A 25282-nucleotide genomic window follows, 5' to 3' on the forward strand; every position below is an offset into this window, starting at 1 on the left:
ATTCGTTTTAACAAATGATGATGGTCCTAAAATGTCCATAGCTAACATCTGCACATGGCTTAAATTAATTATTGAAGATGGTAAGAAAAAAAAATTTTTTAACTATCTCTAATAAAGCACAAGGATAATCTATGACAAGTAACTTTGAAATAGCAAGCCAATATTGATGCTCAATGAGAAATGGATAGGATTCATTTTCTAGGAAAATGACTGTCTCCTTTCCCCTCCCCACAAAGAACAAGACTACATTATTACAAATGAGAAAAATGTTTATTAAGAAAACAATTTAGCAGCTCTCCTTTAGAATTTTACAGACTAAAGCACAACCCGAAGGCAATTACAGTTTCAATCATTAACACACCACCTAAGGTGCTTACTCTACAACTGGAAAGTTGCTGAAGTTTGTGACATGCCACTGTAAATGTAAGTATTATTAAAAATTACAAATTGTTTGGTGATTATTTTGATGACCTCTTGAGCAGCAGCTCCTGAAAGGAAAAAGGAGAAAAGCAAATCTCTGAAAAGAGTAAACTTCAAGAGTTATATAAAAATACTCAATTCTGTAAAGAAATCTTCCCTTTTCAAAAGCAAAGGTTCGTTTGAAAGTGATCCAAAACAGATGCAGTTAGCTTACTGAGTCATATCAACATAAAAGCCTGTAATTCTTTTTGTTATTAAAGGAAATCTAAGCAGTAGTGTGGTTGACCAAACTTTAAAGACTACACACAGGCATAAAAGATTCTCAAAGGACATCCTACTGCTGCATTTGAATTTTACCTTGTATCTGTTTTATAATAAAAAAGGAGAAAGGTGTATTTGTTCTGAATGCATTTGTAATTTAGGAAGGATCTATATTAAATATCGCCAGACTGCTATATTTACTCAAAACAAAAAAACTACTAAGAAAAAAGTTGTGCATCTTCTATAACCTGAAGATTCCTCTCTCCCAAATATTCATGGACTGGATAGAATTTTTCCTTTTTTTTTTTTAGACGAGTCTCACTCTGTCGCCCAGGCTGGAGTGCAGTGGCATGATCTTGGCTCACTGCAACCTCCTCCCAGGTTCAAATGATTCTCTTGCCTCAGCCTCCTGAGTAGCTGGGATTACAGGCACCTGCCACCACACCTGGCTAATTATTTTTGCATTTTTAGTAGAGATGGGGTTTCACCATGTTGGCCAGGGTGGTTTCAAACTCCTGACCTCAAGTGATGCGCCCACTTCAGCCTCCCAAAGCGGAGGCCTTACAGGCATTAGCCACTGCACTCGGCCAACTGCATAGAATTTGAGACTACTGTGCACCAAATACTGTTCTAGGCAGTAGGGTTACAGTAAGGAAAAAAGACAGAAAGAGAGATAATTTACAAATAAATAGAATGTGTAGTATGTCAACTGACCATAGGTGCTAAGGAGAAAAAGCAAATAAGGGGGATATAAATACAAGAGGAGGGGTTCGTCTTTTAAATAGGGGAGTGAGTGATGGCATCACAGAGAAGACAGCATTTGAATAAAACCTGAAGGAAGTGAAGGGATATAATGGCACTGTGCAAAATGATTACAGAATGCATAGAAGTAAAAAACAAAAACACAAACACAAAAAACCTTCAATTTATACTTTTTTCTGCTATTGGCAAGTCATCCAGTCCATCTATCCGGCTATACCTCTTCTTAGATTCTGGACTGAATCTGAATAAATAATAATTTGCCCTTTTCTGTGAATTGGCAGTTAACTTTGCTATTTTGGCACAAGAGACTACTTGGTTTTAGTTTAAAATAAATTATTCCGAATCAAGCTTTATTTTGGATTTGCTTAGAAAATCGTTTTCTTAGGTCTATATGATTCATTCACATTTTGAACACTTCAAATATTAATCAAACCTAAATCTGCCTTTAAAACATTCAACATCTAGAAGGAAAATGCCACAAGCAAATAGCTCATATTTTTTTGAGGGGTGTTACAGACTGAATGGTTCGTTTCCCCCTCAAATTCATGTTGAAATCCTAACCCCCAGTGTAATTGTATGAGGATAGGGCTTTTGGTAGGTGATTAGGTCAAGAGCGTAAACCTTCATGAATAGGATTAGTGACCTAATAAGAGACCCCAGAGACTTCTCTTGCCATTTTTTTTTCACCATGTGAGAACACAGAAGAGAGAGCTGTCTATGAACCAGGAAATGGGTGCTCACCAGACCTGACCATGCTGGCACCCTGATCCCAGACTTCTAGCCTCCAGAACTCTGTGACACATTTTTGTTGTTTATAAGTCTATGATATTCTGTTACAGCAGCCCAAAGTGACTAAGACAAGGGGGAAGTAGAGTGAGGGAGGGAAGTAAGGGAGCTTCTATGAAAGACATGTCATTTTTGAGTTGGGTCTTGTGGAACATGTAGGTTTTGGACATGCAGAAAAACATATTTTTAAGGCAAATAGGTCCAGAGGAGCAAAGATCTAGGAGCAGGAAATCAAAGGGCATGCCTGGGGGGAAAGCAAGTAATATGATAAAATCAAGGCTAGAAAGGCTGAGTGGAACTAAAACACAGGGATTTTTAACATCAAGCCAAGGTCCCTGGACTTGCTTGAAGGACTGTCGTAGAGTGTATGTGTATTGGTGGGGCAGGCGGTTAGTAAAAGGACACAATCAGAGCTATGCTTTAGAGGGATTAATGACTCTTAAGGAGTTTAAGTTGGATGGCAGTGGGAGAGATGGAAGGCAGGGAGACCAGTATAGAGGCAACTGAATAAGTATCCTAACCTGGGCAACATAGTGGAGCCCTGTCTCTACAAAAAATTGAAAAATTAGTCAGGCTCGCTGGCACATGCCTGTAGTCCCAGCTATTCAGGAGGCAGAGGCGAGAGATCACTTGAGCCCAGGAGTTGAGGTTGCAGCGAGCTATGATGGCATCAATACACTCCAACCTGGGCAAAAGAGTGAGACTGTGTCTCAAAAAAAAAAAAAAAAAAAAAAAGAAATATAACATCCTGCTTCACTGACCTCCCTAATTGAAATAGCTAGACGACACAACTTCGTATTAAAATAGTAACTGTACTACGTAACAACAGGTGAGTCTTCTCATATATGGAACTCACCCCCCAAGAACGCAGCAATGGTATGTGGCTCAGCGGCTCCATATCGGCAACTAGAGGAGATCACAGAGACATGAATTTTGATTAGCCTTACGACAGGTGTGGAATCATCTCCTAGATACCCTAAAAAATACTCACAATTCATGGACATAATCATCTTTCACCATTACAGATAAACCATATTCCTGAAGGAAGCCAGTGAGACAAGACTTCAACTTTCCTATATCTTCTTCAACTTGATAGTTAGATACCCCTAAAAATAAAAGTTAGTTTTCATTAAAATAAATGTGATCAAAAATTAATGGCCAACTCCTTTATTTAATCTAGTTTCAGATATTCTAGTCAAAATATGTATGAAACTGAAGAACAAAAATAACAAAGTATGAGACCAATATTTGCAAATATCACAAACCTATAATCAGAGACCAACTAAAACCTAGTAAAAATTTGAATTTAATTAAATCTTTGTTAATTGCATCATACTCACTGTCTAGAAGAGCATCTGGCACACAGTGCTTAATAATTATTTGATAGAAGAACTTAATGAATGAGAAAGTAATGTCCTACTTATACGCTTTATAAAAGTTATTCTCCAATTCTAAAAGACTAAATGATAAATGACACTGAGGACATAAAGCTATTAATAATAGGTAACTTTTTTTTTTTCTTTTGAGAGAGAGTCTTGCTGTCACCTAGGCTAAAGTGCAGTGGTGCAGTCTCGGCTCACCGCAACCTCTGCCTCCCGGGTTCAAATGATTCTCATGCCTCAGCCTCCCAAGAAGCTGGGACTACAGGAGTGCGCCACCACACAGCTAATTTTTTCTATTTTTAGTTTCAGTGTTTGCTACACTGGTCTCGAACTCCTGGCCTCAAGTGATCCACCCACCTTGGCCTCCCAAAGTGCTGGGATTACAGGCATGAGCCACCATGCCTCGCCAATAATAGGTCACATTTATTGAGCATTAACAGATGCTGGACACTGTTCGAAGGACCTTATATATATATATATTAATTGAATGCTCAAAACAGTCCTATGAAGTAGATATCGTTATCTCCATTCATAGAAGAGAAAACTAAGGCACAGAAAGATTAAGTTACTTAGCGCATAAGTGATGCTGTATGACTTCCAACCTAGGTCATAAAAAGCCCTGTAACTTCCACTTGGGTTTTTTCAAATGGTAACTGCAGAAGCCAACTGACATGCTAAAAGGAAGTCCAAGCTAGCCACCTGAAGAGAGATACCTGACCAGCCCCCAGCTATTCCCACTGTTCTGACTAAGGGGCTAGTTACATGAGTAAAAATGTCTTCTTGCATGTCTAACTCAGTCAGTTAAGGCTTCAGAATGACTCCACCCCCAGGCATCAAGCAACTGCATGCCTCCTCAAGGAGAACTGCCTGAAACCAGGCAATCCACAAAATCAACACTATTTATTGTTTTAAACCACTAAGTTTTGAAGTGGTTTGTTATGCAATAGATAACTGAAATAAATTCTAATCAAATAATACAAATAAAGCAATACATATTTGGTGTTTATTCTTTTTTGTTTCTTCTAGTTACCTTGCTCATGAGGGCTATAAACTCTGGGCCAGGCACAGTGGCTCATGCCTGTAATCCCTGCACTTTGGGAGGCCAAGACAGGAGGATCACTTGAGGTCAGGAGTTCAAGACCAGCCTGGCTAACATGTGAAACCCTGTCTCTACTAAAAATACAAAAATTAGCCAGGCGAGGTGGTGGGCGCCTATAATCCCAGCACTCAGGAGGCTGAGGCAGGAAAATTGTTTAAACCCAGGAGGCGGAGGCTGCAGTGAGCTGAGATCCCATCACTGCACTCCAGCCTGGGCAACAGAGAGAGACTCCATCTCAGGGAAAAAAAAAAAAAAAAAAAAAAGACTATAAACTCTGGAGACACACTGCATCAGATGGAGCAGCAGGTTTTATGATACTCCTAGAATGTGTTGCTATGCAATAATCCTGCACAATTAAAATTATCATCCGAAGAGAAATATTCTGAGCAACCTCAGATCTTTGAGATTATGCCAATTCTCCAGTGACTACATTCACTGAAGAGAAAAAGTAGATACTAAACAAACAAATTCCTACATCTTCAGAGTTCTTGAGTTCAGAAATTACTAGCATACTAGTCTCACCACGGTCACCCAGGCTGGAGTGCAGTGGCACAATCACAACTCACTGTAGCCCCAACTTCCCAGGCTCAGGTGATCCTCCCACCTCACCCTCCCGAGTAGCTGAGTCTACAAGTGCACACCACCATGTCTGGCTAATTTTTTGTATCTTCAGTAGAGATGGGGTTCCACCATGTTGCCCATGCTGGTCTCCAACTCCTGGGCTCAAGCAATCCACCTGAGATCAGTCTCCCAAAGTGCTGGCATTACAGGTGTAAGCCACCATACTATGCCTGGCCAGCATATTTCTCATGGCTTTCCTATTCCACTAAATTAAACTCAGTGCGAGTCTTAGTAGCAAACTATGGAGAATGACAGAAAAAAGTTTTCTTCTATATATATATTCAACCAACATCCCCCTATAATAGTTTAGAATCGAACACTATTTTGCAAATAAACTTAAAAAACAAAAGGTGGCCGGGCGCGGTGGCTCACGCCTGTAATCCCAGCACTTTGGGAGGCCAAGACGGGCGGATCACGAGGTCAGGAGATCGAGACCATCCTGGCTAACACGGTGAAACCCTGTCTCTACTAAAAAATACAAAAAACTAGCCGGGCGAGGTGGCGGGCGCCTATAGTCCCAGCTACTCGGGAGGCTGAGGCAGGAGAATGGCGTGAACCCGGGAGGCAGAGCTTGCAGTGAGCTGAGATCCGGCCACTGCACTCCAGCCTGGGTGACAGAGCGAGACTCCGTCTCAAAAAAAAAAAAAAAAAAAGGTATTTCCTCACTGGGGAACGTTTAGGGTGTAATCTGTTTACAATGTGAAATTCAAGCAACACTATTATAAATACCCTGAGAACACTTTCATTTTAAATGTTTTATTGAAGATTTATTATATCTGGTAATTCAATTGCTATTCTTACCTGGATATCTACCATGTTGTTTATGAAATCTATCAACAGCCCGTAACATTAAGTACAACACTATTTCATTATCTGGATTGTCCATGCTAGAAACTGAAAGGAAAAAAAATCAGTTTAATTTGATTAATTTGCAATATAATAAATAATAAAGGGCTGAATTTACTATATACTTGAGTTTCAGGACTATTAGTTGGAGTCACACAATCTCTACTAAAGTAGTAACATACTGACTTTAACTCATACATATCATACAATGGACTCTGTGACCTAAATATGACTTTATACATACATTAAGTTTCATATAATATATACATAAATTATAATTACTTAGATAAGCTTAGAATAAAATTAGAATATGAATATTTACATTCTCTTTTATATCATCACCATATACTCAACACTATTTTACGCAAAATATTTATATCGTTTAATTAAAATTAACCTAGAATCAGAAGGCTATTATACTTACTAATTTCATCCTTGTTAATCGTATCCAAACCATATTCTTCTGCTAAGGATCGACATCTTACCACTCGAAGAAATGCAGAATTGCTGCCTGAACAGAAGAAAGATATTCTGGAAGTAATGACTGTGACAGGTGAATATTATGAATCACAGGTGACTTTAAGAACAGAGAATTATGTGTATACCTTTCTCAGACATGAGAATGTGAAGAAATGTTTTCTCCTTGGCTCTAATAGCAGAGAAAGCACTAGAACACAAATCACCTTAAATTCACATCCCTGGCACTACAAACAGTTCAGAAGCGAGTAAGGTGATGGCCTCTCTGAACCTCAGTTTTCAAGCGTAAAATGGGGATGATACTGTTTACCTTTGAGAATTGTTCTATAGATTAAATGTGACACCTTGTATAAAGTGCATCTCTAGCACAATGCCTGATATGGCTCTACCAATAATAGTTTTCATCATTATTATGGATAAGTAGTCCTAAAAGAGAGAGGTTTATGAATTGTACTCTTGATATATGTAATGACTTTTTTTAAGCTTTGTATTATTGAAATTTCCAAAAATGCCCCAAAGTAGAAGAGAATAATAAATGTTCAAGTACCTAGCATCAAACTTTCGATCTAGCAGTATATAATCTAATACAACAAATGCTAATTCAAGATTAGTCTAATAGAACAAACAAGGTGCAAGATTAGTTGTGGCAGAAAACATTAAAACTGAGCCTAAACAGACATTGTGGAGAAGTCATAAAATGGAAAGCTTGGATAAATCTATTTTAAGGATGGGGAGCTTGCAAAATATAAACTTCCACAGGACGTAGGAGCAGTAGCTACAGGGAGAAATCTTCAGATGGCATGCACAACAGATTGAGTATTTTGAAACTGACTCTTAAATAAAAGAAAATGCTTTTGGCCTACTGAGGAGTTACTGAGAGACTCCTACGAACCTAACCACTCTGAAACTAGATGGCAAAATTCTTAACTCCATTACAGTCATTTAACACAGATCAAAATGAGTATTTAAACCAATATTGTCAATGTACACGTGACTCAAGATTTCATACCCAAAGTCTTCAGACAAAAAAATTTCCTAAATTAGTTAACATTTAAAACCTGAAAATACTGTATTAATGGCAATTTTCAATTAACTGACCATCATGCCTTTTTAGCATTGCCACAGATAAACATGCTCTACCTCTGATTCAGTCTTAAAATACTCTCCATTTATTATGGGAGGGGAAAAAAAAAAAAAAAAAACCTTACCCAGTAATTATCTATATCACTGAGGCCATGGAACACTTAAAATTTCAACCATTCAAAATACCTGGGAACATTCCCTGTGGCACATTTCCATCAAGCAAAATAAGGAAATTAATTCAAGGGGACTTACAGAGTAATTTTAATTCTTTCTCTGAAATGGACTCTGGTGCCTGTAAAGAGATAAATACAGATTCTGTTCCAGTTTAAAAGACAAGATTAACAAAGGGTGCGGCACAAAGCCAATCACTGTGAGATGGGGAGGCTTTCTCCAAGAGCTGGGAGAGCACTTTAAAAATATCTTGTTTCCTTATCACAAGCTCTCCCATTAGGCAGGCAAACGAGAGCTCCCCCTAAATAAGCAGAGCTAGTGCCACACCCTCTGTCTCTAAACCCTTTCTGGCTGGAGTTATGTGCTCAGGCCTGTATGGGCACAGTGTGCCCAGCAGCTTACCTGGCCAATGGACTGCAGCAATTTGGCAACATGATTACCCACAGCAGCAGCATCCTTCTTTGCTTTTTCACGGTAACTGAAAAAGAACAAAAAGCAATTATTAACAAATTTTTAAATTAGCAAAATTTAAATTGTTCCCATGAACAAAAAATTTATTTCCTTTTCATGAAAAAACACAGGCCTGACAATGTATGAAATGTGAAAATGCCAGGGAAATGCTATCAACAGCATCTATGAGTAGCTGGGAATCTTTCCAGTGTTAGTGACAGACTCTCAGTGCCCACTAAAACCCAGGGTCCCTCTAACAGCACCCAACTTAAAAACTGCCCTCCTAGAGGGATCTATGATTTAGGCTCTGTGACAGAGGACCTAAAAAATACGTTACTGAAGAACATGACTTATCTCCTGGAAGTCAAGTCCAAGGAAAGTTAAATACATTAAAACTGTTCATCTCCAATGTAAAACTTTTGTTTTTGTTTTTTGAGACAGGATCTCGCTCTGCTGCCCAGGCTGGAGTGCAGTGGTGCAATCCTGGCTCAATGCAGCCTCAACTTCCCACACTCATATGATCCTCCCACCTCAGTCTCCCAAGTAGCTGGAAATTCAGGTGCACGCTACCACACCCGACTAATTTTTGTCTTTTTGTACAGACGGAGTTTCACCATGTTGCCCAGGCTGGTCTCGAACTCCTGGGTTCAAGTGATTTAAAAACTGAAAATACTGTATTCATGACAATTTTCAATTAACTGACCTTCATACTTTTTTAGCATTGCCACAGATAAACATGCTGTACCTCTGATTGTTTTAAAATACTCCCCATTTATTATGAGAGGAAAAAAAAACCCTTATCCAATAATTATCTATACTACTGAGACCATGGAAAATGTAAAATTTCAATCATTTAAAATACCTGTGAACATCCCCTGTGGCACATTTCACCATCTGCTTTGGCCTCCCAAAGTGCTGGGAATACAGGTGTGAGCCCCTGCACCCGGCCATAAAACTTCTTTAGGTCTATTTACCTTTCACCCTCTAAAAATCATTAGTGTTCAGGCTGACTACCTCTCATGTAGTCAGCCTGAACACTAATTTCTACCCTCAATTGACCTTCCCCAAGTTTTAAGTAGTTGAACTCTTAGGCTAGGACAACAAACCAAGATTCTTTCAATGGTGACATGATAAAGAGTGAAATCTGTCTGGGGAACAGAGATCATCTCTATGTGACATTACTTGGCCCCCAAAGAAACCAAGCCAGCAGACCTGGATTCTTTGCACCATGCCCTAACTATATGAGGGTAATATTCATTGAGATCCATCCCTATGATAGTCTATCTGGGCTCAGGCTAGTGATACCTGGATAGCAAGGTGTCTAGTTATAGACTATAAATTATGAAACATTAAGATAAAAAATTAATCAAACACGTCATGGTTTTAAGTTACAAATAGAAGGCAGTATAGGGCCATGGCTAAGAATACAGGCTCTGGTACTGGGTTTTCTGGGGTTCAAATCTTGGTTCTGCCATTTACCAGCTATCTGATCTTGTATAAGTAACCTTTTCAATACCTTAGTTTCTTCAAGTGTAAAATGGGGACAATAACAGTATCTCTCTCTAAGGTTGTTGTGAACCTTGTGTGTATATTAAATTACTTAATACACATAGTTCATAGCACAGAGTTAAGTGACCAAATATTAAGTTTATCATGAGGTAGGGAAAAAAAACAACTCTGCCTCCTAGGGATATGTGGTAATTCTGTATTTCCCACTCAATTTTGCTTTGAGCCTAAAAAGAATCATCCCTAAGTTGTTTTTTTTTTTTTTGAGGTGGAATTTTGCTGTCGCCAGGCTGGAGTGCAGTGGTGCGATCTCGGCTCACTGCAACCTCCACCTCCTGGGTTCAAGCGATTCCCCTGCCTCAGCCTCCCGAATAGCTGGGACTACAGGCATGCACCACCACGCCTGGCTAATTTTTTGTATTTTTTTTTAGTAGAGACAGGGTTTCACCATGTTGGCCAGGATGGTCTTGATCTCCTGACCTCATGATCCGCCCGCCCGGCCTAAGTTTCTTTTTTTTTTTTTTTGAGACAGAGTCTCATTTGTTACCCAGGTTGGAGTGCAGTGACATGATCTCGGCTCACTGCAAGCTCCACCTCCCAGGTTCACGCTATTCTCCTGCCTCAGCCTCCCAAGTAGCTGGGACTACAGGCGCCCGCCACCACTCCCGGCTAATTTTTTTGGATTTTTAGTAGAGACGGGTTTTCCCGTGTTAGCCAGGATAGTCTTAATCTCCTGACCTTGTGATCCGCCCACCTCAGCCTCCCAAAGTGCTGGGATTACAGGCATGAGCCACTGCGCCCAGCCTGGCCTAAGTTCTTTAGCTTATTTTTACTTACTTATTTATTTGAAACAGGGTCTTGCTCTGTCACCCAGGCTGAAGTGAAGTGGCATGATCATGGCTCACTGCAGCCTCAAACTCCTGAGCTCAAGAGATCCTTCTGCCTCAGCCTCCCGAGTAGTTGAGATTAAAGGCACATGCTACCATGCCCACCTAATTTTTCAATTTGTAGAGACGGAAGTCTCACTGTTGCCCAGGATGGTCTCAAACTCCTGGACTCAAGCAATTCTCCCACCTTGGCCTCCCAAAGTGTTGGGATTACAGGCATGAGCCACTACAGCTGGCCTAGTTTATTTATAAGCAATGAGGTTATAATAAACTTTCATTTGATTTCTGATAGGATGATAAAATGTTTATCTCTAATATAATCAGACTTTGTATACTACATAGTTTGAAAACAGTGACATACACGTTTTGCAGTTTTATATATTTGCCTGAATCTGCAATCATATCAGGGATTGTGCCTCGAACAGGTAAATTTCCTTGACCCTCTTTGGCCACAAATTCCTTTAAGGCACGAGCTAAAATCCAAAATGATGGAGTCTAAAAGAATAAGAAAAAATTAACATTAAGCGGCGTTTTACTTTGACCCAAAGGTTTAGACAGCAATGTTTTTACTTTTGTTGTTGTTACCTGTTTGGTGATATTTATGCAGCGATCATCATTAAATATATCTTCAATACTGCTTGGGATCTAACAAAGGAACATGAAACATTTACTTACACAGTATTAAGAATTTGCCCATCTTTATTTTCAGTGCTATTTCTTCAGATATATTCTTTGAATTCTCAAATTGTAATCAAATACAAACTTCTGATTTGTTTATAATTTTATTTAGAATCAGTACCATATGAAGATTTGATGGGGAAAGAAAGAATGGAAGAAAGACCTCTCCTGCCCACTGTTGCTAGCATTTAATACCTATTCTCTTATACCATAAATGGGGTAAAGAAGGGGCCCCAGTAAATGATTTTATATAGTTAAATCTGAAGACAAAATAGATTATAGACTTGTAGTATTCCATGATTTTCCATCTTGTCAAAAATTGGAAACCCTTGCACCCTAATTAGTGACCACTGAGACAACCACTCTGAAAAACACTAAAACTATAAAGTAATTTTATTGCTAGCAAAATCTTCATACATTAATCAAGAGTATAAAGCCAAGCACGATGGCTCGCACCTATAATCCCAGCATTTAGGAGGCCAAGGTGCGAGGGTCACTTGAGGCCAGGAGTTCGAGATCAACCTAAACAAAACAGGGAGACCCTGCCTATACAAAATGTAAAAGTAAATTAGCTAGGCATGGTGGCACATGCTTGTGGTCCCAGCTACTTGGGAGGCTGAGGTGGGAGGATCACTTGAACCCAGGAGGTCAAGGCTGCAGTGAGCAGTCATTGCATCACTGCACTCTACCCTGGGCAACAATGTGAGACCCTGTCTCAAAAAAAAAAAAAAAAGTATACAAATCATAGGCTTTAATTCTACTGTTGCGTGGAAAAATGAAATGTCTCAGTGGTACCTCCTAACTGGTCTCTCTGCTTCCATTCCCAGTCCCCTCAATTCTGTTCTCCTCACCAAAGCCAGAATGGTCTTTTAGAATATAAAGCAGCTCACTCCACTTCCCTGATCGAAATGCTTAAATAGCCTGCAAGACCTTTATGATCTGGTCCTTTCTGCCTCTCCAAACTCAAATCCTTCCTACCACTTTCCCCCCTTTTTCACTTCATTCCAATCACACTGACTTGCTTACTGATGCTTGAACAAAAGTCAAGCTTCCTCCCACTTCTTTGCACATGTACTTCCTCCAACTGAAAAGCTCTTCCCCCAGACCTCTGCATGTCACTTCACTCAGGCTTCTGCTTAAACGTCTCTTGGAAAGTCTCCCTGGCTCCCTATCTAAAATTGTCTCTCAACCCCAGATTCCCTTGTCCCCAACATGCTCTCTGCCCCTTTGTTCTGCTGTAATTTTGTTCATAGCACCTGGTGCATTTTTATCTGTTTATTTAACTTACTGTCCCCCAACTATTGAACCTTTTCTTTTCAACTGTGGTTTTATATTCAGTGAAATACAGAGATTTTAAATGTCCAACTCAATGCATTTTGATAACTATATATACATATTTTTAACCATAACCCCAATTAAAACAGAAAATTTTCATCACCCCAGAAAAGTGATTCACAAAGCACATACTTTTATGGACACAGGGTCTCATATCATTGCCTAGGCTGCAATGCAGTGGCACAATCATGGCTCACTGCAGCCTCAACCTCCAGGGCTCAAGCGATCCTCCCACCATCTTAGGGTTCAGAGTAGCTGAGACTATAGGTGCATGCCACCACACCCATCTAATTTTTAAATTTTTTGTATAGACCGTATCTCCCTGTGTTGTTCAGGCTGGTCTTGAACTGGGCTCAAGCAATTTTTCTGCCCTGGCCTCCCAAAGTGTCGGGATTACAGGTGTGAGCCACCACACCTGGCCGGCAACCACTTTTTTTTTTTTTTTTTTTTTTGAGACAGAGTCTCACTCTTGTTGCCCAGGCTGGAGTACACTGGCAAGATCTCAGCTCACTGCAACCTGTCTCCCAAGTAGCTGGGATTACAGGTGCCCACCACCATGCCCAGCTAATTTTTTGTATTTTTAGTAGAGATGGGGTTTCACTATGTTGGCCAGGCTGGTCTTGGACTCCTGACCTCATGTGATCTGCCCTCCTCGGCCTCCCAAACGTGTTGGGATTACAGGTGTGAGCCACCACGCCTGGCCCCAGCCAGCGCACACTTTTAATCACTAAGCAATGCTGCCTTGTTGTCTCCAAAAAGTTGGTAATAATATCTTACGTGCCTTCCTAACTTGAAAGGCAGCATATTTGCTGTTTTAAGTTGCAAGAAAATTCTAACTTAAACTACCAGGTGTTATTCCAAAGCTCCCCAAAAACTTCAGTGGTCATACTTCAACAACTAAGCCATAACAAAACCAAAGGCACCTGAGGCGGAGTCTTACTCTGTTGCCCAGGCTGGAGTGCAGTGGTGTAATCTTGGCTCACTGTAACGTCTGCCTCCTGGGTTCAAGTGATTCTCCTGCCTCAGCCTCCCGAGTAGCTGGGGTTACAGGTATGTTCCACCATGCCCGGCTAATTTTTGTATTTTTAGTAGAGACGCGGTTTCGCTATGTTGGCCAGGCTCGTCTCAAACTCCTGATCTCAGGTGGTCCGCCCGCCTCAGCCTCCCAAAGTGCTAGGATGAACCACCATGCCCGGCCCTGTATTTATTTCTAACTATACATTTAGAAAACATGAACTTAAATCATTGTAATCAACCATTTAATAGTGAAGGACTCTAGAAAACACCTTGTTCATGTGAATTCCTCAGCAACTCTTTCATTACCTGAGTTGTATTTAGTGCTGTGTTCACATTTTTAATGGCTTCTTCAAAATTCTCTTCATCTTCTGGAGCCCCATTTTCATTCTTTAGAATTCCTATTTTAATGGGAAATTGTTAGCAAACAACAGCCCTTTTCTTTTCACTCTTCTGTTCCCCCATTATAAAAATAACCTTGTCAGATTCTGCAGAATATTGAATCTTAAGAAGAAATATGGCTTATCATTAGTCCTTAAAACTATACAAGGCGTGGCTTCTTAACTTCTCCAGAGGGAAAGTGAAATAAAAGCTCATGATGATATCATCTGACAAAGGTGTCAACAGAAATCCAATAAGCACTTGCCTCTAGCAATTTGCTTTTCAAGCTTTATATAGTATTTAATCATATCCCATAATATTACCTTGTCTAATCAAATCTCTGAAGTCTTCTTTTTCTTTATATGTTTTAGGTATTCGTCCATTTGTCTAAATTGGTTAAAAATTTTAAAAATCTAGTTATTAAAAACTCAAAATACAGAAATTGAAAGTCTACAGTGTCCCCCATTCTCTACCTAAGATTTCATCAACAAATATATTTCTCTGTGAAATCAGAGGCTCACTTGATAGAAAACAGACACTGTGACCATTTATCTACATTCTTTCCCCCTGCCAGTTTCATAATGACATTCATCAAATTTCATTTTGTTAATTAAAATTATCAGGATCAAAAGATGAACTGCTGGATTTAAATTTAAAAGCATCCATTTGCCCTACCATACAAGCCCATAAGGAAAAAAATTAATCTCCCATTCCCCATCAAGGAAATCCTTTATAAGAAACTGAAAATACAGTTGCATATGAAATTTTTTTTTAAAAGGACATACTTCACTATACCACTGTGCTAAATATTTAGCTATGATCACAATCCATGGAGTATGGCTGTGGTCCTAAAAATGAGAGACAAATAAAAGAAAATATTGGTATTATTAATTCTTCACTGTACCATCTCGTTTTCAACAAATTCAACAATATTTATGATCTCCTAATATATGCAGAGTAATGAATAGAGGAAAATGAACTGAGTTAATAAAAACTGCTTTACAAATTCTTCTAGAGGTAGATACCTAGTATGTCACATATATACTATGATTGTCCCCCTTATACCAGCAAAACAGTCTCAGAGACTGCCACCCAAAGACACAGCTCAAATCTCAATTTCAGACACCAATCCTAAAGAAAGGAGGATCTTTTCTGTTTTCTGATGAACCAAATAAACAACTGCATGTTAATTAATATGGAAGTAGGCAAAAATACATATACTCTTTAAATTATATTTTTATGTCATTATTTCTATTTGTTTAGAAAAAGGCCATAAAGAGGACTTCTTGGAATTTTTTTGTTTCTGTTTTCTGTTTGAAAATTTTTTATTTTCAATTTTTGTGGATACTTAGGTATATATATTTATGGGGTACATGCTTTGATACAGGTATGCAATGTGAAGCACATCATGGAGAGGGGTATCTGTATAGCATTTATCCCCTCAAGCGTTTATCCTTTATGTTACAAATAATCCAATTAAACTCTTAATTATTTTAAAACGTATAACTAAGTTGTCATTATTAACTATAGTCACCTTGTTGTGCTTTCAAGGAGTAAATCTTATTCATTCTTTCCAATTATTTTTTTGGTACCCATTAACCATCCCCATCTCCCCACCTGGAATAGGTTAATGTCTAATTTCTTGACCTGGGTAGTGATTACACAGATGTTCAGTATACATACTTTTCTTCAACAAAAAAGTTTTTTAATTTTGGAGAAAAATTAATATGTTGAAAACAAGGTAAAATATTGTTATTGGGTAATCTGGATGACAGGAATATGGAGGTTTATAGGATTTTCCCACTTTGGTGTAATTCAAAAACCTTAGGTTAAAAAAAAAATGTTTTAGGTCTATCTGTAAATGTAAGGTCACACACACTACCAACCTTTTTTTCCATATGATCCAAATCATAGGACTGAAAATGTTCTCTCAGTTCAGGAAATGGCTTATCTAGTCGTAGATCCTCTAATGCATTATCTGGATGAGATTCTATTACTGTGAAACAAAGAATTCAAAAGGATAAATTTAATACTTAAAAAAAAAAAGAGAGATAGGATCTTGCTGTATTACCCAGGCTAAAGTGCAGTGGCACAACCATAGCTCACTGCTGAAACTCCTGGGCTGAAGGGATCCTCCCACCTCAGCCTCCTGAGAAGGTGGGACTACAGTCTCGTGTCACTGTGCCCAACTAATTTTTTAATTTTTTTGTACAGATGGGGTCTCACTATGTCACCCAGGCTAGTCTCAAACTCCTGGATTCAAGGGCTCCTCCTGTCTCGGCCTTCCAAAGTTCTTGGATTACAGGTGTGAGCCACTGTGCCCAGCTCAAAAGATAAACTTAATTATTTGGCAATACTGATGACAATACACTGAATTATAGAAACTTACGAAATCTTTAATTTTTAAATGGGTACAGGGCCCACAGGTTTTTTCACTGTTTTATTAAGGTACGATTTACACATAGTAAAATGCACAAATCTTAAGTCAACTATAAAGTTTTAGTAAAAGTAAAAGATTCCTTTAGAACAGAATTTGTTCTAACTGGAAAAGCTCAAAATTGACAAAACCTATGTACAGATAGCAACTAACAACCTATCCTCCCTCCTCTTGTGGTCTTTAATAGACAGCATCACCATCTACCTAGACTCTTCCCCAGAAACCTGATGGTCATCCTTCACTTCTTGCTTCCTTGGCCCCAATATCAGTAACTCCCCACTTCCTAATCTCACTCTGTACACTGCTGTCCACATGAGAGAGTACAGGAGAGTGTATAATTTCAGTGAGTGCTTAGAGGTAGGCCCAGTTTTGTCACTTGCTAACTATGTGACCTTAGGCAAAAAATTTAATCTCTCATTGCCTCAGCATCTTCTATAAAAAGCAGATATTAAAGTTCTATAGGCTGTATATCTCTCTTATCCAAAATGCTTGGGACCGTAAGTGTTTTGGATTTTGCTGAGATTTTGGTATATTTGCAAATACATACTAGATGAGCTCTCTAACCCAAAAATCTGAAGAAATGTTCCAATGAGTGTTTTCTTTGAATATCATATCAGTGCTCAAAAAGTTTTGCATTTTGGAGCATTTCTGATTTTGGATTTTTGGATTAATGATGCTCAATCTGTACCTTATAAAGGTTTTGGAAAGAGTAAATGAAATAATTCTTATAAAGGCAGGCACATAACTAGCAATGCCAAACCTTTATTATTATTCACCCCCTCTTCTTCTCTTCCCTAAACTGGAAAAAAGAACACACTGCCTCTTACTTAGGCCACTGGAAATTTCTAACAGCAATCCCTGCCTCCAATCTTTGCCCCTTTAAATCCATTTACTTTCTACTCAACTTCAGAGTGACCCATTTAAAATAAAATGTTTACCCGGTCACTCTCCCACTTTCCACTCTTTTGTCCCCTCCCATCAGTTGACACCACTTTCAACTCTTAAATGGCTTACCACCAGCAGCCAGAGCTTATCCTGACAAGCACTCCCTAACTGCCCACACAGATATTACTCCTCAGTGACACTACCAATACCAATGGCTATCATCACATTAACAGAGTGCTTGGCTCATAGTAAAAATGCTTTCTTGAGTAAATAAAGAGCATTGTATGAATACTGGATGAAAATTTTATGATGATTAAAATTTTATAAGTAAAGGGCTTATATCAACCCTCAGCTGATGGAGGTCTGCCTATAAACGACTTTGGTCTCCTACAACAGTTTCCTTGGGAACAGTAGTTATGTAAATGTCTTTGTCGTGTGAAATTGCACCTGAATTGAGAGAACCTAAAGCCTGCATGAGGATGAAATAAAAGATGGGAGGGGCATGGTGCAGTGGCTCACACCTGTAATAACAGTACTTTGGGAGGCCAAGGCGGGTGGATCACCTGAGGTCAGGAGTTCTCGATCAGCCTGGCCAACATGGTGAAACCCTGTCTCTACTAAAAATGCAAAAAATTAGCTGGGCATGGTGGCGGGCGCCTGTAATCCCAGTTGGGAGGCTGAGGCAGGAGAATCAGTTGAACCCGGGAGGTGGAGGTTGCAGTAAGCCAAGATTGTGCCATTGTACTCCAGTCTGGGCAACAAGAGCGAAACTCTGTCTTAAAAAAAAAAAAAAAAAAAAGACGGGAGAGGGGAAAGGTGGTGTAACTTCATGGGTCAGAGTGACCCACATTCCTTAGCTCTCCACAGCCATACATGCCTGATGTGGGTTGGGGGCAAAAGAAGCTGGGTACTTGCATAGTTGCTGGATCTCCTAATAAGATGAAGAAGCTGTACCTGTTATATGTCCTGCTCTGTATCCTTCTATAATGCTACATAAAGAGTAGATTGCAGCCTATTGAATCTGATTGCCACTTTGAATCTGCAACTAGAGATGTGCTGCTACAAATTTACTTCGTAATTTAAAATTGACTTTCTAAATTGTCAAGTTTCTAAAATTATAGCTAAAGCAACCAATAGTAAGCCCATATGCTCAACAATTTTACCTGGATGTTCTTTTATAATGATCCTCATATAACCAACTAGTCCATATGTCCTACAGATCAAAAGAGGAATCTGGGAATTCCAGAGGACATCTGCTAAGCGTAGTAAAGTGCTGTTAAAAAAAAAAAAAAAAAAGGCAAAATATGAACATAAGCAAATGGAAATATGCCAAACATGGGAACATGCAAAACATGAAAATGTCTTAAAATAAAGCAACTTTCTTACTAAATAATAAATGCAAAGGTACATAACTGCGTTTACATAAGCAGGTCAAGAATACACTGAAAAGCAAGCATTTCCATAGGTTGCAGTCTCAATGAAAGAAAGTACATCTTTTGGACAAGAGTGATGTGAAACCTTAGTCTGCCATATTAAGGAGAAACGTTAAAGAAAGATAATTCTAAACATTTCCATGACAGAGAAAAAATATAAAACCCACAAATACACCCCCAACAATTCCAATAACCAATTCTCTCTTTTTTTTTTTTTTTTAAAGATAGGGTCTCACTCTGTTGCCCAGGCTGGAGTGCAGTGGCATGATCATGGCTCACTACAGCCTTGACCTCCCGAGCTCAAGTGATTATCCCATCCCAGCCTTCTGAGTAGCTGGGACCACAGCATGCACACCATCTGGCTAAATTTTGTATTTTTTGTAGACACAAGGTTTTGCCATGTTGCCCAGGCTGGTCTTAAACTCCTGCGCTCAAGTGATCCGAACCTGTCTCAGCCTCCCAAACTGCTGGAATTACAGGCATGAGTCACTGCACCCAGCCTTCAATAATCAATTCTAACTAGTTTTTAATCACTAAAACAAAACAAAACAAAAAAAACAAAAAAAAAAACAAAAAAAAGTTCAGTTTAATTGCTCTAAATATATTCCAAAAGTTTCACATCTAAGACTGGGCTTGGTGGCTCCACGCCTGTAATCCCAGGACTTTGGGAGGCTGAGGCGGGCAGATCACTTGAGGCCAGGAGTTTGAGATCAGCCTGGCCAACATGGTGAAACCTCGTCTCTACTAAAAATACAAAAATTAGCTGGGCATGGTAGCACTTGCCTATAATCCCAGCTATTTGGGAGACTGAGGCACAAGAATGTGCTAAGATTGAGCTAAGATTGTGCCACTGCACTCCAGCCTGAGCAACCGAGCAAGACTCTGTCTAAAGAATAATAATTAAAAAAAAAGTTTCAGTATTTTTATCTTCCCATCTTTTCAATGTTGGAAGATTTCTAAGAATTTTTTTTTAATTTATTTTATTTATTTATTTATTTTTGAGACAGAGTCTCACTCTGTCACCAGGACTGGAGTGCAGTGGCATGATCTTGGCTCACTGCAAGCTCCGCCTCCCTGATTCAAGTGATTCTCCTGCCTCAGCTTCCCAAGTAGCTGGGACTACAGGCGTGCGCCACCACGCCCAGCTAATTTTTGTATTTTTAGTAGAGATGGGGTTTCACCATGTTGGCCAGGATGGTCTCGATCTCTTGACCTCATGATCTGCCCGCCTTGGCCTCCCAATTAAATTTACTTTTTTTGAGACCAGGTCTCACTTCGTCACCTAGGCTGAGTAGAGTGGCATGATCATGGCTTACTGCAGCCTCGACTCCCCAGGCTCCAGCAATCCTCCCATCTCAGCCTCCAGAGTAGCTGGGACCACAGACATGCGCCACCACTCCCAGCTAATTTTTGTATTTTTTGTTGAGATGGGGTTTTGCCATGTTGCCCAGGCTAGTCTCAAATTCCTGAGCTCAAGCAATCCACCCTCCTCAGCCTCCCAAAGTGTTGGGATTACAGGTGTGAGCCACCATGCCTGGTCAAGAGTTTCAAATTTATGGCTGGGCACAGTGGCTCACGCCTATAATCCCAGCACTTTAGGAGGCCGAGGCGGGCAGATCATGAGGTCAGGAGATCGAGAACATCCTGGCTAACACAATGAAACCCTGTCTCTAATAAAAATACAAAAAAGTAGACAGGAGTGGTGGCAGGCGCCTGTAGTCCCAGCTACTCAGGAGGCTGAGGCAGGAGAATGGTGTGAACTCGGGAGGCGGAGCTTGCAGTGAGCCAAGATCATGCCACTGTACTCCAGCCTGGACGACAGAGTGAGACTCCATCTCAAAAAAAAAAAAAAAAAAAAGTTTCACATTTAAAGTTTCTGTAGAATTTAAGAATTTTAAAAACCGTATCATCATAGACTGTGCAAAGAAAATAAAACAATGCAAATCTAATAAGATTAAAATAAAAACATATTAACAAAAAAAATTTACCTTTCAGGAAGCTGAGTTGCAACCACAACAGTAAACCTACAGAAAAATGAAGGATCGTTGTCTAGAAGGTTTTCTGGACTCTAAATAGGGCAGCAAAGAAAAAAAAAATTTACGATCATATTAAACATGGCAGAGACAGTTAAGCTATTTTACAACAAATGAGGCAACAAACCCAATTCAACTAATCATAAAAGACACAAAGATTCAAAATTCTGGCCAAGCGCGGTGGCTCACGCCTGTAATCCCAGCACTTTGGGAGGCCGAGAAGGGCAGATCATGAGGTCAGGAGATGGAGACCATCCTGGCTAACCCAGTGAAACTCATATCTACTAAAAATACAAAAAATTAGCCAGGAGTGGTGGCTGGCGCCTATAGTCCCAGCTACTTGGGAGGCTGAGGCAGAAGAATGGCATGAACCCAGGAGGCGGAGCTTGCAGTAAGTCGAGATCGCGGCACTGCACTCCAGCCTGGGCGACAGAGCGAGATTCCGTCTCAAAAAAAAAAAAAAAAAAAAAACGATTCGGCCGGGCGCGGTGGCTCAAGCCTGTAATCCCAGCACTTTGGGAGGCCGAGACGGGCGGATCACAAGGTCAGGATATCGAGACCATCCTGGCTAACACAGTGAAACCCTGTCTCTACTAAAAAATGCAAAAAAACTAGCCGGGCGAGTTGGCGGGCGCCTGTAGTCCCAGCTACTCGGGAGGCTGAGGTAAGAGAATGGCGTAAACCCGGGAGGCGGAGCTTGCAGTGAGCTGAGATCAGGCCACTGCACTCCAGCCTGGGCGACAGAGTGAGACTCCGTCTCAAAAAAAAAAAGAAAAGATTCAGGCCGGGCGCGGTGGCTCAAGCCTGTAATCCCAGCACTTTGGGAGGCCGAGGCGGGCGGATCACAAGGTCAGGAGATCGAGACCACAGTGAAACCCCGTCTCTACTAAAAATACAAAAAATTAGCCGGGCGCGGTGGCGGGCACCTGTAGTCCCAGCTACTCAGGAGGCTGAGGCAGGAGAATGGTGTGAACCCAGGAGGCGGAGCTTGCAGTGAGCCGAGATCGCGCCACTGCACTCCAGCCTGGGCAACAGCGTGAGACTCCGTCTCAAAAAAAAAAAAAAAAAAAAAGAAAAGATTCAAAATTCTAAATTTCTAGGGCTTTTAATTATTTAAAAAATTGTATTTCAGCACAGACATAACAATGTGTGTACATATATACCTCTTCCACAAAACTTCCAGAGACATCGCTATTTAATTCTTGTAAGAATTCCATGGCAGCTTCAGCTCGGTTCTTTTTAAAAACAAAGCATTTAACTTGAATTAGAAAAAACTTGGTCACAATATAATCCCCCAATTTATGGAACAGGCAAATATACTGTAAAACTATCCAAATTTCATGCATAAGTATGACAACTCTGTTTCCCTTCTTTTTTCTTTTTAGAGACAGGCTTTTGTTCTGTTGTCCAGTTTGAAGCATAGTGGCCTGATCATAGCTCACTGCAGCCTTGAACTCCTAGGCTTAAGCAACCCTCCTGCCTCAGCCTCCCAAGTAGGTGGGACTACAGGCATGTGCTACCATGACCAGCTAATTTTTTTTTTTTTTTTGATATTTTGTAGAGACAGGGTCTTGACATGTTGTTGCCCAGGCTGGTCTTGAACTCCTGGCCTCAAGCAATCCTCCTGCCTTGACCTCCCAAAGTGCTGAGATTACAGGCGTGAGCCACTGCTCCCAGCCAATTCTGCTTCCCCTAGTGTTTAAGACTCAACAGAATATTACTTAAAACAAAGCAAAACCATCATCATCCAGAGTTCTCAAATGACATTATCTGTACTCTACTTTTTTGATTAGGCAAATGACCAAAAAACTCTGGGTAGCAGGCAGGGATATCCTGGATCAAGTTCTGACTCACTCTAATCCCCCACATCTATAATCCTGTACAAGAGTGGTTAATCACTAAGCTAACGGTCATTTCACTAAGTTGCCTATTATGGTTTGGTAAGATTTTTTTAGGCCGGGCATGGTGGCTCACGCTTGTAATCCCAGCACTTTGGGAGGCTGAAGCAGGTGGATCACGAGGTCAGGAGATCAAGACAATCCTGGCTAACACGGTGAAACCCCGTCTCTACTAAAAATACAAAAAATTAGCCAGGCATGTTGGTGGGCGCCTGTAGTCCCAGCTACTCAGGAGACTAAGGCAGGAGAATGGCGTGAATCCGGGAGGCAGAGCTTGCAGTGAGCCGAGATTGCGCCACTGCACTCCAGCCTGGGTGACTGACAGAGCAAGACTCCGTCTCAAAAAAAAAAAAAAAAAAATTTGTTAACCAGAATCCATCCTCTGAATATTAACATTACTCAAGATTTAGCTTTAATACAGGATACAACGTATAAACACAGACAGTACTTCTAAGTTTTTAAACTACCAAACATATGAAGATTTACAAGATGAGAAAAATTAGTTAACTTTTTTTTCAGAGAAATAATACACATTTTTAAAGTAAAAGCTTTTCAAGCAATCAAAACATAGTGGCATCGTTAGATGCTCACATGCAACTATATTCTCTAACAAATTGTTTACCTTGCCAATACTGCTTCTTTGAAGGAAGAAACTAAAGTGAACAAAACAAAGGAAAAAAAAGTAAAGTTTACTGACTATAAAGGAAAAGTTGTTATTGTAATAGCATGTATATTTCATTCATAGTATAAAACAAACTATATTGTGATTACAGATTATAATAGCCTTCCTGGTGGAAGAAAATCAGATGAAACTTATAAAGAAAGATAGGCTAATAAATTAATGTTTCTTTCCCAAAGTGTGTACCACAGAATGTGAATTTCACAAGATCCTCTGAGAGAAAAGGGTTCCTTGGCTAAAAAACGTTTGGGAAACACTGGCGGGTGCAGTAGCTCATGCCTGTAATCCCAGCACTTTGGGAGGCCGAGGCGGGCAGATCATGAAGTCAGGAGATCGAGACCATCCTGGCTAACACGGTGAAACCCCGTCTCTATTAAAAATAGAAAACATTAGCTGGGCGTGGTGGCGGGCGCCTGTAGTCCCGGCTACTCAGAAGGCTGAGGTAGGAGAATGGTGTGAACCCAGGAGGCGGAGCTTGCAGTGAGCCAAGATCGCACCACTGCACTCCAGCCTGAGTGACAGAGCAAGGCTCCGTCTCCAAAAAAAAAAAAAAAAACAGTTTGAGAAACACCATATACTATATTTCCTTCTTGGAAATTCATAATACACACAATACATGTGATACTAAAATCTTATGGTAAAGAAATTTTAACTTCATTTGATCCATTTCCCAAACTAATTTGACCGTGGAACCCATTGGCCCATTGAACAGCTCTTAACGTTCCCTAGAACCAGTGTTCCATAGACCACTCTCGGTGTATTGAACCATTTGTTTTTGCACGTAACTGTAACAGACTTGTTCAGACTTCCTCCCACACATACCCTTGATGTGTCTCAAGGCCCAGATATGAGGCTGCTGATCAGAGTCAGGATGCCACTTTTTGGTATAAGCTCACTGGCTCCATAAGGAGAAACCTTATTTTTATCATATTCTACTCTAACCAACCAAGTAAGCAAAGATAACAAGACTTCTTTGTATATATCAATAAAAAAGCTGTGCTGTGCCTAGCAGAAACTGGCACTACCATCCAAAGAAAAGGCATCAAAACTAAATATGAACTAATTGCTGGTTTTCCTTATATTTACTCACTGTTGTTGTTACTGACAAATACAATGCGAGATACCAGACTTCAAGTCCCTGAAAAGGTGAGCTTTAAATCCAAATTTGGGCATGCTCTGAAAGTCTAAATATAATCTTTAAAGAATACACAGGCCATCTTTAAAACAGCATTTTTGTAGACACAGTGTAAAGAGAGACACACCTAGACTAAGCCTAGAAGACATCACAAACAACAGGTATTATTGTTAATCATATGCTAACACCTATGAATCAATGCAAGAGCTTAGGAAGTGCCCATATTCCATGAATAAAGGAATAATGACTACTCCTTTATATTAATAACAATAAAGACAGTAATGATGGGTACCATTTATTAATGCCCTATTTGCCAGATGCTATACTAGCACTTTACATATATTATCTCACTTCCTCCTCACCATAATCCCAAACATAAGGATGATTTCCACTGAAAGTTGAGTCACCCTGACTGAAGAGGTGAAGCTAAGATTCAGGCCTTGCCTTCCTTAACATGTATATATTTGAAAAGAATAGAACATACTTGTTTCCAGCATCTTCTCCGCTGACCTGATTTCCATCAATAATTGTAAACGAACCAATACCTGACAGCCAAAACAGAGTCAGTCAGGAATATATAGTTCTAGGTCATAATCTTAAAGAAGTATATTTAGAACACAACC

At 39.9% G+C, this 25282-nt stretch overlaps 1 protein-coding gene across 5 annotated transcripts in view; it reads right to left on the reverse strand.

Moving 5' to 3' along the window:
* Positions 1–251: 251 nt before the first annotated feature.
* The window catches only part of NAE1 (NEDD8 activating enzyme E1 subunit 1), a 29320-nt gene continuing 4289 nt past the window's right edge, over positions 252–25282 (reverse strand). Inside the window, exons 3-20 of one of the 5 annotated variants that reach the window (XM_045382980.3) lie at positions 25144–25204; positions 23468–23498; positions 22111–22182; positions 20903–20982; positions 18645–18754; positions 16046–16155; positions 14945–15007; positions 14483–14546; positions 14088–14179; positions 11337–11396; positions 11113–11246; positions 8311–8386; positions 7990–8029; positions 6602–6688; positions 6133–6225; positions 3221–3335; positions 3086–3135; positions 252–488 (exon numbers count right to left, since the gene is read on the reverse strand). In XM_045382980.3, the coding sequence (XP_045238915.1) occupies positions 379–488; positions 3086–3135; positions 3221–3335; positions 6133–6225; positions 6602–6688; positions 7990–8029; positions 8311–8386; positions 11113–11246; positions 11337–11396; positions 14088–14179; positions 14483–14546; positions 14945–15007; positions 16046–16155; positions 18645–18754; positions 20903–20982; positions 22111–22182; positions 23468–23498; positions 25144–25204 (1448 nt within the window). In that variant the 3' untranslated portion in view covers positions 252–378. The remainder of the gene's footprint in view (positions 489–3085; positions 3136–3220; positions 3336–6132; positions 6226–6601; positions 6689–7989; positions 8030–8310; positions 8387–11112; positions 11247–11336; positions 11397–14087; positions 14180–14482; positions 14547–14944; positions 15008–16045; positions 16156–18644; positions 18755–20902; positions 20983–22110; positions 22183–23467; positions 23499–25143; positions 25205–25282) is intronic. The other 4 variants (XM_005592172.5, XM_005592171.5, XM_045382981.3 and 1 more) reach the window with 4 other exon arrangements.

Source organism: Macaca fascicularis, chromosome 20 (assembly GCF_037993035.2).
Source record: "Macaca fascicularis isolate 582-1 chromosome 20, T2T-MFA8v1.1".
NCBI lineage: Eukaryota > Metazoa > Chordata > Mammalia > Primates > Cercopithecidae > Macaca > Macaca fascicularis.